The sequence below is a fragment of the Triplophysa dalaica genome, chromosome 4, assembly GCF_015846415.1.
Source record: "Triplophysa dalaica isolate WHDGS20190420 chromosome 4, ASM1584641v1, whole genome shotgun sequence".
In the NCBI taxonomy this organism is placed as follows: domain Eukaryota; kingdom Metazoa; phylum Chordata; class Actinopteri; order Cypriniformes; family Nemacheilidae; genus Triplophysa; species Triplophysa dalaica.
In genome coordinates this window covers 6,375,988-6,392,161 of record NC_079545.1, presented here as the reverse complement: position 1 = coordinate 6,392,161, position 16,174 = coordinate 6,375,988, and the positions used below count along the sequence as shown (strand labels likewise).

The following is a 16,174-nucleotide window of genomic DNA, read 5'->3' as shown; positions in this document are numbered from 1 at the left end:
ATCGAACCTCAGGAGTGACGTAAAGTCATCCAACAGCATTGTAAATGACTGACAGGATGACAAGACACATGAAAAGGTTAAGGTAAAATCATTTAAAACCTGTACTGTAAATATTACTGTTGTATTATTCATTTTCTTGCCGCACTGTCTGAAAAAATAGAGCATATTTTCTGTTATTTTGAAAACGACCATTACCCTTATCACATACCCATAAATACTAAATGTAGAAAAGAGAAAATATATTTTTAAATAGTCTCTACATTTATTCGTGGCTGTATTTTGTTCTGGGTGGTTATTTATAACTTAGATGGTGCCCTCTTCTGTTCATTCAGTGATATACATGCATCCCAAAATGTGTGGACTCTAAAATAAAACAATTTAATAACAATAGATAACATAAACGAAATCAACTGTCATGGGCAAACTTACCAACTACAATTGAACCATTTTCAGTATGTGGAAAGAAACCAAATACCAACCCCCAAAAATGCCAAAAACAAACCAGGCAGTTCAATGTTTGTGGTAATGTCTTTATTAAGTATGCTCAAATATTCATATTATGTATAGAGGGATTTACTGTACACAATACAAACATAACATATAAAAACTATATTAAAAACATTTACAAGTATTTCCATCAAATTTTAAAAATATGTACATACAGTATATACATAAATACAACAATATGAAATAGGTGACAGAGACAGCATTAAGGCTTTAAGGTGTTATTATGCAGTCGACTCTGAGTTTAGTCCAGTGGTATTGATGAGGTCTCTGGGTAAACTCTCTCTCGCCTCCTGCATGCGCTTACGGGCCCTCTGAAACGCTTCTGAAATCACAAAGAATGGTGTGATACTCATTTCTTGTGTTTCGACCGATTATGTTTTGTGACACAGGATGCTGGGATAGGCAACAACACTTGACATTTTTAGAGCCATGAAATCAAGCCTCTAGTAATTTTAAATAGTTCTGAAAGTTATAAAAAAACACTGCACAGAACATGAATAAAAAAATAGACTTGTTAGTTTTATCCTTAATGCATTGGACGTCCTTGATTGTTAATGACCTATTCAATCTGTTATTTTGTACTGTTGTCAATAGCCATCGATAGCAATAAAAACAGAACTAAAGTGATTCCGAATTCTCTTACCTAGTACATTATAGACAGAGCCCTGCTGACTGTGACCTCCCAGCTGATCTAGAACAGTCTGTCTCCTTCTTTTCAGGGTGTTTGCATCAATAAAAGCCCTGAGAAAAGCACCACAAATCTCTCATGACCTTAAATGGGCAGATCAGATAGTTGCAATCAAAAAATGCAATTTTTGGCCAACCTGGCATGCTGTATGCAGTTAAGATTAAAGGTCACACTTCCAGTCGTCTTAGTGCGGAAGCCAAATCGACTCAGTCGCTCTCCCTAGAAATAGAAGGAACTTTCATGTATCCTGTATTCAAGGACAAAGTACTCAATATAGTTACTGGACAAAAACCTCACACTAAGAGATGTGTGAGTTACCTTGAAAGTTCCAGGAAGTCTGACATAGCTGATGTCCTCAAGTTCAGGAGCTCCACCGATAAAGAAGCGCCTCAGTTCAGCCACCGTGCCAGTCTGGATGGGTCTCCATGTTTGACAAGTCATTTTGTGACACCCTGAGAACACAGCATACTGAAGTTGAGTTGAAAGTCACAAACATAAATGTGACACTAAATTTGCAGAACGATTATGTAAGTGATATATGCATAAAAAATATATTCTCAAATTGAATTGTAACAAAATTTCTGTTACCATTTCTGCAAACTAAAGGGGTATTAAACAATTTGCAAAGTTTTTTAGTCTCAGCAAATGTCCATGTTTGATACTTATTCATCTTTATTTAACATTTTGTGTAGTTAAATAAATATTCATTGAAATACTCCTGTTTCTGTCGGACTCTTCATTTTATTTGAATTTTAGTGTTATCGACTAAATTAAAAATATTAATAAAATGTCACTTTACAATTTCAGAGGAATAATTAAAAAGAGTCTTTTCAAAAGCTTTTTGGGTGAATCAGTAGTCGCTTTATTACACGGATTAATACTTCTACCTCAAAACAAATGTCTGTCATACCTGGTGTTGAGGGAATGACAAGGAAACCATAACCTTCAGTTCTGTACCGTTGCCAGAAATCCAAGGAGAGAACTTTAAAATATAAAACTGGCCACTGGGGTAATGATCCTGCACAGAATATACTTGGATTATCAGTGGTTGTTTATAATTTAAGACTTGAGCGTGTCATCAAAAAAGGTACAATGTTCTTACCATCAGACTCATCCTCTTTCCTAAAGAAGGACTCGAAGCTGAATGGATAGGAGAAAAAGGCTACATCCTCCTATGAAAGAGAAAACATGGTATCCACACTTTCAGGAATACATGTTAATGGATGTAGGAAACTATGATTATGTCTTACCTTCCCTAGACTGCGTGTGCGACAGGTCTGAGTGACACCTGACAGGCAGTGAAAGGGAACGCTGGACCAACCTATAGAATCCAAGTCAAACTTTTATAAGGGTCCATAACTTTTAGGGCCACTGTATGGTAATGTTGACTCACTGTTTGGTAAATCCAGGAAGAAGTGGACATAAAGATTGTCATATTCATATCCCTGAGCTGAAACTGAAATGAAAATTGAAACATTACGATCAATTGAGTGAATTTGTAAACTCGTACTTTAAATCTGCAGTTAAATAGTTAAAATACATTACAAATGTGCAATTCAAGAACGCATATAAAGAGCTGATTTTATAAAGCGCCAATGTTTCCTTGTATGGTCTGCACTGCAGGTCTACAACCTCGTAAATTTTGTTATCATTTAACCCATAAGTCATTTTAAAACTACATGGGGTAACATGTCTTTCTTGGTCTCCTTGACGTTTTAGACCACATCAATTTTACTGCACAAAAAGATGACAATGTGAGGGTGACATTTTCCCTTTAAGGTGATCAAGATAACTGATAATACCCACCGATCTCTCCGTTTACAATCAGGCGAAGTACCCCTGGAGGTGGCTGAAGAAAATGACCAGACAAGAATACAATTTGAACATATTTTCAATACAATGACACCATGATATAATGCGTATGATTCTTACCATCTCAAAGTCCTGGCCAACCAGGCTGTTAAGGTAATCTCTGTGACGTGTGTACAACTAAGGAGAAAAATATTTTAGAATTGTGAGTTAAAAACAGCCTCGTAGAAAAAATGACAATGAAATAATCTTAAAGGACCTACATCTCTGTACATGTGCTGCTCTCTCTCCTTTTCCTCTGCCTTAATGTCTTCGGAGGCATTTTCCAAATAGAGCCTCCACACCTCCCTCTTCTCTCCCACTGTCTCTAGCCTGACATGTTATTTAAACAGATTAAAATAAAAATAAGTGGATATACTGTGTTCTTAGATGTGCTTCTACTAGATGTTATATTTTGTTTAAGTAACACATCTGACAGTACCCTGCAAAAGGGTTCAAGGTTAACAAATTTCTTTATATTTCTCTAGTTAAAAGTTGAATATTTTCCTGCCATATGGTGTACATGGCAATATAGATGATCGGTAACACTTTAGTATAGGAACCAATTCTCACTATTAGCTAGTTGCTTATTAGATTATAGCTATTTTACCTATTTTTTGCAAATTGTTTGTTTATTAGTTCTTATAATCTACTTCTCTAATCCTACCTAATAACTAAACCTAACAACTACCTCATTAACTAATTATAAGCAACAAATTAGTAGTTTACTGAGGCAAAAGTCATAGTTAATGGTTTATTAACACAGAGAATTGAACCTTAAAATAAAGTGTGACCAGATGATCATTGCCGATACAGGTAGTTTTCCATATTTAAAAATATGATTTATAATTTTCTATAAAAAATATGCTTCATTAATGTCTAATTATGCATGATGAACAAAAGATTACTTAGGGTAGGGATCATGGCTTCCTTTTTTGTAAAACATGCTAAAGTATTGACATTTCTATGGTTATGGATAGTTTGATTGTAGAGGCCTTATTTTGAAATTACTGTCAAAAACGAAATTACTGCTTTTTACATGTCGCCCGTAATGTAAAGGACATATTTTGATGCGAGTAAAAAAATCACATCGCATCAATCTGTAAAATATATGGAAGAGCTGGTCTTGCCTGTAAGCGCCTCTGTTGTTGTTAAAGTCCGGTTTGATTGTAATGACACCGTTACTATCTGCTCTTATGGTGCATAACACATATTCATTCTCTTTTAGGCCCAACCTGTAAAACACAAACAAATAATGTAAAAGTCAGAATAGGATGGTCAGATCTTATTCTCCTGTGGGTCATATACATCAATGACTGATTTTGTTATTTCACATTTATTTAAATGATACATAAAGGCTACCATGAGAACATACTATGACTTTTAGACTACATTTACACATGTAACAATGTACATCAATGGTCATCAACATGATCTGCTCAGTCATATTGACAAAAAGGATCCCAACTATAGGAAAGAGTGCAGCCTTAACATGGCTACGTATGACATGTACAGTGTAAACTGTTTCATGAATTGCAAACATTTGTTCTAACATTGAAAGCGGACCTTCTAAAAGCAAATAGGACATTAAGTATGGCTAATGGAACGTTCTGACTTACTTCCCCGAAGCCCCAAGATCTCCCATAATGTACATGCTCTGGACAGGTGTGTTGATGGTGTGGCTGTTCTTTATGAACTCCTCTGAGGGTTCCCACACAATTGTACAGGATTTGGGAACAATGGGCTCTCTAAAAACAACCCAAAATTACACAAACCTTTTAAAATTTCAAATATGAAGATAACAATAGAAAGGAAAGATAAGGCCTTCACAGAGGACAAAATGCTGGCAGTTAGGCTTACACAGGACGTCTTTCTTGTCTCCTGTGTCTAACATTGGCCATGCGTTCTGCTAGGAATGTAGGTTTTGGCCGAGCTGGGATCAGCAGACTCTGTGCTTGCTGTCAACAAAATCACAAATGTAGAAAACTGTATGGGCGTGTCTCACAAAACCTGTCAAGACCACATCTGTATATTTGACAATTAAGCACTTTCCTTTAAAAAATGTCATTACCGTAATGCAACGTTTAGTTGAAATTGTAAAGCAATATGTTTCATTTCTATGTGAAATATGTTTTAATAAGTTTTGGCCGAAATGTGAAGTTTTTTGTGAGATCAGCATATATAATGATGGTCTTCAAATTAGCAAAAAAAGAGAGAAGAAACAGTTTACTAACCTCTTCCCACTTGGCAAAGCGATCAAAGTCTGTGTAGGTGAAAATGCGCTGGTTTTTTCTTCTTTTAGTCCTTTCCGTTGCCAGTATTTCTGTGTGATACTGACGCTCCAGTGGAGATTGACAGTTCGTCTCTGTCTGGTAAAGGTCCACTTCAAACTGCATATGAATGATAAAAACAAGTCATCAAACCATTATCTTGTGTATTTAAAGCCACACAGCTCGTCTTGGTCTCTTACCTGACTGAAGAACTTCTCTTGCCAACCAACCACCAATTCCTCCTCATCAGTGGCTGGATTAAAAACAGACACAGAACATAAGCAACAGTAATATTATCTTAATAACTGATTTGTAAAGCTTTTCCACATACCAGAAGCCATTTGTGTCTGTGAGCTGAAGGTGTCAAGCTCTATAGCTCCTCTCTCTTGGTGAGACAGCACTTGGTGATGGAGATGCTGAGACAGAGCCGCTGTGGAGGTCACCCGTTGTATGCGGACACTGAGACAGAAACAAAATAATAACGTACTAATACTTGTTTTTGGCCATGGTGATTTGGATATGTACTATTGTTAGTATTCTTTATAGTACCATGTAAATACCGTGGCACAAGCATAACATTCAGTACCGTAATATGAATATGTCTGATATTATCAATGCAATGTGTTTTGTAAGAGAAGACATCTGCTCAGTTAAAATGGTGAATTTGGTAATCGTATAAGATTATGCTACTTTTGTGGTACTTTTCATTTCTATGCTGCTAAATGCTAATTATTGTTCATGCACACACGGCACTGCAAATCAACCCAAAGAATACAGTGGCAATATCAAATAGCATAACTTCTGTTTTGTTAGAGAAGTCGATTTCTGATGCAAAAGTGTGCATCCAGGAGGATAAGTTCACAACAAGTAACAATTTTACGGCAGCTATAACTTACCGTATTCGTAAGTTTTTAACTGCATCCCTCGAGCGGTAAACCGCTTCTCCAGTGTCAGTACACCAGCCGTCAGCCATATCTGGCACCCAGCCTCCAAATGTAGAATATTAAGTGTTAATATGTCATGTGCACAGATTAGTATTATCCATTAAGAAAATGATGCGCCGCTTTTAACCGATCTACGTCTGAAAGATATTACTGCACTTTGGAGCGTCTCGTTGCGTAGCAACATGCTAACGGAAGCAGCAGGAAGTGAGTTATGCGCATGCTCGACTTAAGCGCATACGGACCTCCACACGCTGTTTTCAGATCAGCCCGCACTACTCCTCACTCAATATGCGCTCATAGAGTGGTGCTCTATACTGTTCTGGGAGCAGCATTCTTAGTATGTAATACACACACCACGCTAGAGAACATTCACGTTGACAACTGCCAATGAACCGTAATGAGTCCCATTTCCTTGGATATACGTTGTTTTAGGGTTTGGTTGCTTTGTTTTTTTTAGGTCGTTTTCATATCTGCTTGTTTACCGCGCTAAAATGGAAATTTATGCTTTTATATTGTTGTTAATCTGTTGAAGGGCGAGTTAGCTTTAGAGTTAGCAGCAATAACAAGCAACGTTAGGTGGAATATTTTTAGCAATGCCTTAATAAATTCATAGTAAATAACGTGTTTGTTTGAAATACATTATTATATGAACGCTTGGCTGTGTCTTTGGCAGCAGTTAATGTAAAACCAACCGAAGCTTATAGTGTATACTTTTCATTTTTGCTAGAAAATTGTCCTTCTGCGTTTGTACATTTATTACAGATATGCAGATGTGTAAAAGAGTATACCAAGTCTCTAATCAAGTTAGGAATAGACATTGTTTGATCGGCATAAATGAATTATATCTCACATCTGTGTCTGCCTATCACTGCACAAGTCAACTTCTTATGTCAAGAGATGATGAAAAGTTGACAAATAATCCCTTAAACTCGAATAAAACCACAAAGTCCTATGCGAGGTATAAACCTACTTTTCGTGATGATACTAGTATTCCCAAAATAACAAAAACACAGAGCAGAAAATCTCAGGTGGCTCCCGAAGAGAAAACATCTGTTACAGAGAGGAAAGTGTCTTCTGAGCTTCAGAATCTGAGGTTTGAGGATTTCACTGAGTCAGAAACTGGAAAGATCTTTGGGATTCATAAAGACACCGCGGAAAATAAAGATGAACAGTTGGAGATTGTGTTTGGAGTGGCCCCATGTTTGCTGGCGCTCATGCAAGATAGAAGAAGGCCAAGTCGTCTCTTCGTGAAGGATGATAAAGGACCCCAGAGAGATGCGATCTCGAGGGTCTGTCAGGAGGGCATCAAGCGTGGTGTGCAGATCCAGAGAGTCAACAAGAAAACGCTCGACAACATGTGTGGTGGAAAAGTGCACCAGGGGTTGTGTCTGCTTGGAAGTTCTCTAGGCTTTGTCACAGAGGAGCGACCAATAATATCTCATCATGATCAGGAGAAGAATCAAGAGACGTTATGGCTGGTTTTGGACAGAATACAGGATCCAATGAATCTTGGTGCAATTTTACGGTCTGCATATTTCCTGGGAGTGGATCGGGTGGTCAGCAGCATTCATAACAGGTGGACATCAAATATCAGCCGTATCAGTTTATCTGATCATGTAATTGTAATCTGATCATTACCCACAACTGATTGTTACACAAACAACTAAATGTGGTCTTCTTTAAGCCATGGGAACTGATTATGTTCTACTTTTTGTTAGCTGTCCATTGACACCTACAGTGAGCAAAGCCAGTGCTGGTGTGATGGAGGTCATGAAAGTGTTTGGCTACAGCAACCTAAAAGATATGATCAAGGTCAGCAAGTGTATCCCTTCTCTTAAAATTCGTGACAACCTTTCCTTTTGTAGCCTCTAGAGGGCAGTTTAGTGTTGCTGTAAATTGTTTGAGTCATTCTCACAAACATTACATGTTAGATTTCTGTATATGGTATAAAAACACTAAATAGACTATTATAATATCTTACATTAAGAAATATTCTTATATAATATAAGATTGAAATGTTATTATGTATTATCAGTTGAAATGTATTAGTGAACATAAAGAATTTATTTTTTTGTGTCTATAAAGGTAAAAGCAGAACAAGGCTGGCAGGTTGTTGGCACAGTTGGATTAGAGGAAGGAAAATCTGAAGCGGCAGTTGTGCCGGTTTCACATTTCAAGATGTCAAGACCTACACTACTGTTAATGGGTATGTGTTTTATATAGTTATCCTGTCTCATACTGTAATGGTGTGCGCCCTTGTGTTGTGTCTACAACCGCCTGTGTCTGTTGTTAGGTGGGGAGGGAGAAGGTTTGTCTTCTGAACTGCGGCAGCTGTGTGATGTTCTGCTCACTATATCTCCACGCAGAGACCTGCAGCCTGGAGTGGAATCACTTAATGTGTCTGTAGCCACAGGTACAACAACCTACAAAACAAACACATTTTTTGTACCTATCATAGATTAATCATAGATTATATAATAAGAATCAGGAATCAGGATCATATTTAACCCCCCAAAAATAAAAAAATATGTTTTAATTGAAAGAAAACATTGTTGACAAATATCTATTATGTGCGGTTTAATATGCTAATATATAAATACATTTTTAATCGATGGTTTCAAAGTCATAACATAAACAAAGTAACTTCGCATTCACGCTTTTGTGACCCAATTTAACTTCCAGAACACATCCTCAAAGAAATCCCTGTAGATTATTTCCGAAAACATGCAAAAGAAATAACAAGTAAATTACATTAGCTAGCAAATTAAAAATATTTAGCCGGTATTATTTTGGGTTACCAGTAGAAGAACCCTTACTTGGCTAAACATAAATGCGATGAAGTTACACAACTCATTTAACAAGTTGTTTATTTCATAAAATTAACATACAATAAAATTCAACAAATTGTTTATTTAATACAATTATTATACAGTAAAAAATTATATATATTAATATGAATAAAAATATAAATCGTTATGTTATCAGCCACTAGCCAGACTGATAACAAACAAAGACCGGAAGTTAACTTCGGGCCAGGCGCATGCGTCCATGAAACCGTTTATAGGAATAAAAACAGAATGTGAGGAATAACTGTAATCATATTTGCTATGACTTTAGAGTGATATATTAAGAGTGATAAATTCCTATGTAAAATGTATAGGATAAAGCAATGTAAGTCGCTTTGGATAAAAGCGTCTGCCAAATGCCTAAATATAAATGTAAATATATAATTAACAAGAGGGGCCAGTTAGGTATCCTAGCTAAAAGTTAGCTAGAAATTGTGTTAGCTTTGACATTGTGATTTTATAAACAACACCTATCCGTCCATCAAGTAAATTTCAAGGGGGAATGAAGTTTCAGTATAAACTGTAGAATTTTCATCCTTTATCCATGTATCTTCCAAATGCTATGTTTATTTCATACATAAAATTAGTATTCAAAAGATTTTCACCATTTATTGTTTAAAATATAAAATATGTCCCCAACTGCAATCCCCCTGAAAATCTTTGCCACTGATTATTTTTTCTAAGTAATAATAAGACAAAGTAATTTCTCTTTTAATGTTTTTTATTTCTCTCACAGGCATCCTGTTGCACTCTCTTCTGTCCACCCGCACACTAAGGTGACGATGATGGCGGCAGGACTGCAGCATTATTTACTCGGACGTCTCTCATTAGCTCGCTACAGTGATTAATGACTGGATTACTTCATCAATTAACAGTCTGAGAGTCTGGAGAGCCCCATTGATCAGATAAAGAGAGACTCTACATGCATTCTGCCCCTTGACTGCCCTATGTGACCGACTTGTTTAAGGCAAGACCTGCTCTGTTCTGGGTCTTTGTGAGCTCAGGGTGTAACATTTTTCAAAATAAAACTTATATATAAACGTATGCATTTATTCATTGTTTTTTGCATTCAATCAATTATTTTAAAGTAAATCTCATCAGTATTATTTTTTTAAAGGTTTTTTAAAGGTTATGGTGTGTTCTTTTAAAATAATAACTGTATAAGGATAATTAAGAAAAAAGCTTATATAAGTATACAAATCCTTAAATATTGGATGTTTCATTCGAGAGGTATTATCTTCAGTATAATCTTTTCTGAAACCAATTCGATAAGAAAATACTTCTGTAAACAGTCATCAGTAGTACTAAGACTGGTTCAGCAGGTGGCACTACATATATATTAGTAGGCCTATGGCTTTACACTATACTTGAGTATTGAGTTTTCCCTCTCTGAATCAAGCTATAAGCTTAGGGTTTGGCCACAGAATACTCAAGCTAGACCTGCTCCATTGGGATGCATTTATGTAAAATTCACTTTATCAGTATCTGACATTTTGGTTTCCCATCCCTGCTTTACAATTATACTACAATGTTCTTGATTGGCATGTCAGCAGGGAGCAAGACTGGACGATTAAGCTTCTAATACTGTAGACAATTTCGTTTTTGTCATAGCTGCAGGGGAGAATGAGATATAAGATGAGTTAGTCTGATTTAATGAAGCAATGTATTGTTTTTACTGGGGTAAATGATCTCCAACAGCTCAATGCTTCATGCTCATGTCTTATACTGTAACACCAATGTATGTTTATCTTTTGAATTGAATATAGTCAGATCTATGGTGTGTATTGAACGTTATTAAAATTCATAATTAAATAAGTTCTAAGCTGCATTGTTTTAAAGTGTTGTGGTTGATTGCGAGGGCAGTTTACTTTAGGTGTTCTTGTCTTGCTATTTGCTCAACCCCAGGACATGGTATTCTGCTTATTTAAAATATTTTTCAGTGGTGGTATATGGTTCTATGACCTAGATTAAATGAAAACAGATATTTTAGACAAAATGAAGGTCACACAAAATGTTTTGGTCTTCCAATAACACCTCTTCTGTTCAAGACAATTTAGGTCCTACACGATATGAAAGAACAAGTTGGATTTATTTAAGTTTATTTATTTAAGGGGTTTCTAGAACAATAGTAATAGTGAGGTTCGCTTTAGAAGTCCCCACTTTTAACCTCCACTTCTACTGGCACTTGAGCCCATCATTCTGACTCTCTCTCTATTTACTAAATCGAAGCTGGAAGTCAACATTCAGAGTTCCACATTTCTTTCAAATGTGACATTTGTCTTTGTTTTATCAGCTCTCAAGGATGAGTCGCGGGTTCGTCTGCTTTTCTCGCCTTTGTGTCGGCAGGTTAGATTGACTGGCATTTCCCCCTCCCCAGAGTGCAGTTCTATTAATCTGTTTAATATGCCACAGAAACAGTGCGGTGAGAGAGCCCACAGCAAAGTAATGGAACAGCAGAGCGTAAAGCTGCCTGCTAGCTCTGATAGCAGCAGGTCAAGGCTGATGGAGTTTTTTGTTACCATAAGGACCATAAGAATGTTTCATATAGGGAAAAAAAAGAATAAAAAAACTAAACAACACGTGCATATTGTGAAAATCAAGCCTTTGAGAGACTCATTCCTGAGAATTTTTTATTGTATGCCATGCACATGTTTGAAGTCATTTAGACCAGGAGATGTTTATCCATCCAAGTTGACTGTCTGTTATTGCTCTTGTTCACCCACCCTCCTTTTTATGCTCTGTGAATTAAATGAGGCAACTCCCCTGCACAAATGAAAATTCCTCATAAATTTTGTATGACAGAGTTTTAGCTCATTACAAACGGTGAGTTATTATCCAATTTGTTCATTAAAAGAGCAGGGCAAATTGACTGAGCTGGTGTGTCATGATTGGGCTAAATGTGAAGTCCTACTGAGGAAATTACAATTACATTTAAGCTGTACATTAACCAAAAAAGGTTTTAAATTATAATGTTTTTCTTATATTATTATTGCTTTAATAGAAAAAGTTGATGTATTGTAGTTATTTAAAACTTGCCCAAAGTTTGTCTTTCTTCACTACATATCAAATACACAAATTATGTTAAACAATTCACTAAAATTATGCTTTGATACAGTGGAGTGTTTTAAATATCCCAAAAAACATATCCCTGCCTGTTTTGTAGGTGCTTCAAAAAATCATTGACATACAGCCATTTTCCCTATATTTCTCACTAATGTACCGAAAGGGATAACAACTATTTACAAATGTTTCAAATTACTTAAATATAAATACATTTGGCCAGGTTTAATATTGTTTTGGTAGATCTGCTACTAATTATACAAGTGGGGCTCGTACTATAACTCTTATGATGTGCGGTGTTTAAGCATTTTCCTAGTTTAGCTATATAGACAAATAGTTGCACTTCATTTTTTTCTATTGTCCACTGTTGAAAACTGACGCAAGTACTCTAATATTGTGCTAATCCACTTTTGTATACTGATGCAATTATAATTTTCTGCTGATATTCACTATTTTTAATAACCCTTTTATGATAAAATATAAAACATCATTGTCATTATATACAGACTTCTTGAATAAACATATATACTGAAATTAATAAGTATTTGACATGGATATATATATTTTATAATATCAATAGTATATTATAGTATATTACATTACAATACATTATATAGACTTCAACACTCTATTACAGATATAATAAGTGCTTAAGTAATGCTTTAAGATTTTTATTTGTGTGATAAAACCCACTAAAGATATCAGACATGCTCTGTCATTCAGTTTGGCTTCTGGTCAAAGTGTCAGACAATAGAAAACACTGGATTGTAAGTGTGTGTGTGTGTGTGTGTGTGTGTGTGCATGCCTGTGTGTGCACATGCGTGTATGTGTGTATGATGGTAATGCAGCATGACACATTTGAAATGAGACTGTGGTTGCTATGGCACAGAGCCAGGAGAGGACAGACTACGCCATAAATGATTAGCATTTACATCACCTGCTCAGGATCGGTTTCTGTATGATATTCCCAGTATAGGACAAACCTGGCAGACCTCATCTTGTTACCTTCAAATTAACTAAATGATTCTTCTCACATTTTGTTGAATCCAGCAAAGGATTAACATTAAAGAAAACTAATGTCATCAATTTAGTCATCCCATGTATACAGGTGTGGGAAGAATTAAGATGGCACAGAATTTCTGGATGTATTGTGTCCAGTATCTGTTAAATTTCAACAGAAACAAACCTCAGGAATTACATGAAGTTACGTTTATTCTAACAAGTATTTATTTTTGAACTGATCCTAGATCTAAAAGCTTAAGTATGTTGTTGTTTAACCTTTAATATGAACTTGTATTCCTTGTTGTATTCAAGATCTGCAAATTTTCTGCAAATAAAAAAAAGTTTTTCTTTTAGAATTTGGGAGAAGTGTTGTCACTACTTCACAGAATTAAACCAAAATGATCATTTTATGTATGCACATTACCAGTAAATTCAGAAAATGTTAGAGTGGTCTTTTAATTTTTTTCCTGTGACTTTACGATATATTTTATTTTGAATTATGGTACAGGACTTGTGTACAAATCTGCATGTCTTATAATAGAGACTCACAGATATTCTTTCACCTTCGGGTTGCTGTGGAGAACATTCTGTTAAGACGGTGGACTGAAGTAAAAGTATGCACCTATGCCACACATAACAAATTAAAATTGTGTAAAAAATAAAAATAAAGTGGCATCTGCAAAGAAATAATACAAGACCTTAATGGATGTCCGGATTCCTTTTCTTTATAATGATGGTGCTGAAGGAAGTAGTTCTTGTTGTCTTATATTGTTTTACTATTAAAATGCCTGAATGTTGTATTACTTACTATATATAAATAGTATTGCATAATGCATTACTTGTGATAAAAAAACGAATGTTGATTAAAGACCTTTTATTGCCTCATGAAAGAAACAAGAAGAAAGCAAGAAGGTCTTCTTGTTCTCTGACAATTTCCACAAGGTAATGTGCATCTATCGTTATCAGCATCCATCCTGTCTCTCCATCCAGCCTCATCTCTCTTTCTGGCCTTTCCTACTGATCTGTCTTCTCACAGCATAAATCACACTTCCACTATGATAGATCCTTTCTTGGCCGTGCTGGAGACAGGTGTCGCCGGTTATTGATTTCACTCAAGCCCTCCAACAGCACAATAGGCAAATCATCAGAGAAAAAAACAATCTCAGATTTATTAAATGCATAATGAAGTATGTTTTGACCTCCCTAAATGTTGGTGTATGGGAATGAAAGCATGAAACTATATGACTTGAGGATTTTAAACATATAGACCTTTTGGCAATGTGCAAAATTTTAAAGGATATCTGGAGGAACATTCCGTTATAGCTTGTTAGTGGTGAAATGAGTATTACTATCGCTCATATTTAGGCTAAAGTTTTTAATTTAAATGACTCACAGTGTCACAAACTCCCCAGTCTCCCCCAAACTACATTTCCCAGAAGCACCTCTCCAAACTTCTAACCAAGCACACCTGTACCCTCAATCAGGGTTCCCCATTTGTTTATATATAGCTCTCAGACCCTGTCCACACGAACACGGAAATTTTCTAAATCGCAGCTTTTTCTATGCGGTTATGCCGTTCGTCGCAGTACCCGGTCACTGAAACCAAACTTTTTTTAAAAACTCAGGTCAGGGTGAAGATTTTTTGAAACTCCGGTTTCGGTGATGTGTGTAGGTGGTGAATCCGGAGATTTGGCATATGACATTGGAATGCATGCCGTTATCTCCATTGTTTGACGTCAGATTCCAGGCTTCTGATTGGCCATTACGGCTTTATGGTTAAAGTTATATCGCCACCTATTGGTTTGGCTTCTGACAGCACATTATAGTGAGTTTTTGCGTTTTCATGTGGATGCGTTTAAAGTAAAAACTCTGTTTATAAGAATACAGATGTACGATTGGACTAGGCCTCAGTTTGGTTAGTTCTCTATCAAGTCTTGATTATGCTTCACCTACATGGAGATAATTGTTTTTTTGACTCCTATCTTCCACCAAATCGTGTTTTTGTCCCAAGTATTAGGACATAATTCTTTGTGCTACAGACATTAAAGTAATCTAAAATCACAAGTCTTGTTAAGGAGATGTCATCTACTATTCTAATCTTTTGGACATCTGGAAGATAATAAAACAGTGAACAAAAAAAGTTACATACACTGATAAAATGTGTTTGTTGTAAGTTGCTCATTCTACGTGAAGCAAAAAGCAACCACACAACAAAAACCTAGAACTGCAAAGCACCCCACTAACCATTCTACAACACTTTAGCAACCACCTTACACTGACAACCTAGCAGAGCTCTTTATTTTAGCATGAAGCAAACATTTTCTTTGGTAAATATAAGTTTAGTTATAACTGTAATTAACTTTTACAACCGTACCTCTCAGTCTCAGTGTATTCCGAGTTCTGTCACTTTAAACTTCAACTGGTTAAAGACAGAGGGCTCTAGCAGGTCCAATTACTCTGCCCCCTGCCCCCTGCCCCCTGCCATCCACATCCTGTGGCACAGCGCAAAGGTGCAGAGGACTAATAGAGGGGCTGCTGCTTTCACCCAATTACAGGCCACATTGGCCCCAGTGTTACCACAGCCACTGCTGTGAGACAACACTGTGTGAGATGTGTAGCAGTGTGAGAGGTCAAGCTGGGGACTGGAAGGTTGCCAATAGACTTTAATCTTCTGTGGTGTCTCTCCTCATTTAGACACTTGTTATATTACTGTAAAGTTTCAGTGTTTGTTAATGTTTGGTATGTTAATGAAAGATTGGAAGATATGTAACCCTTAAGTGATGATAGAGCTCTATGTAAAAAAAATATGAAAAATATTTGTAAAAAATGCAAACATTACATTTTTTTTAGATTTTGCATTAGTCCAAAACTGTTCATGATTGATTATATCCTCAGACCGTAATAAAAGGGTGAAGACATGGGCTCCCAAAAAGCACATTTAGGGTTCCGTTATGTAACATACTGTGGGTCACTGCTGCACTGTTACTCTGGTACAATGGCAGATGTGCT

At 36.1% G+C, this 16,174-nt stretch overlaps 2 protein-coding genes across 2 annotated transcripts; one reads left to right on the top strand and one right to left on the bottom strand.

Moving 5' to 3' along the window:
* Nucleotides 1–535: 535 nt before the first annotated feature.
* On the bottom strand, nt 536–6,441 carry mks1 (MKS transition zone complex subunit 1). Its single transcript, XM_056746390.1, has 18 exons — nt 6,210–6,441; nt 5,645–5,772; nt 5,514–5,566; nt 5,278–5,433; nt 4,904–5,001; nt 4,663–4,791; nt 4,174–4,278; nt 3,268–3,376; nt 3,128–3,184; nt 3,002–3,044; nt 2,589–2,651; nt 2,446–2,516; nt 2,298–2,367; nt 2,106–2,213; nt 1,514–1,647; nt 1,332–1,414; nt 1,151–1,248; nt 536–829 (listed from the first exon to the last, which is right to left on the bottom strand). Exons 1-18 carry the CDS (start codon nt 6,284–6,286, stop codon nt 729–731), a joined length of 1,683 nt encoding a protein of 560 aa, XP_056602368.1. The 5' UTR covers nt 6,287–6,441; the 3' UTR covers nt 536–728.
* Nucleotides 6,442–6,591: 150 nt separating this feature from the next.
* On the top strand, nt 6,592–10,763 carry mrm1 (mitochondrial rRNA methyltransferase 1 homolog (S. cerevisiae)). The gene is made up of 5 exons (XM_056746317.1): nt 6,592–7,833; nt 7,976–8,069; nt 8,343–8,463; nt 8,551–8,670; nt 9,840–10,763. Exons 1-5 carry the CDS (start codon nt 7,022–7,024, stop codon nt 9,881–9,883), a joined length of 1,191 nt encoding a protein of 396 aa, XP_056602295.1. The 5' UTR covers nt 6,592–7,021; the 3' UTR covers nt 9,884–10,763.
* Nucleotides 10,764–16,174: the final 5,411 nt, after the last annotated feature.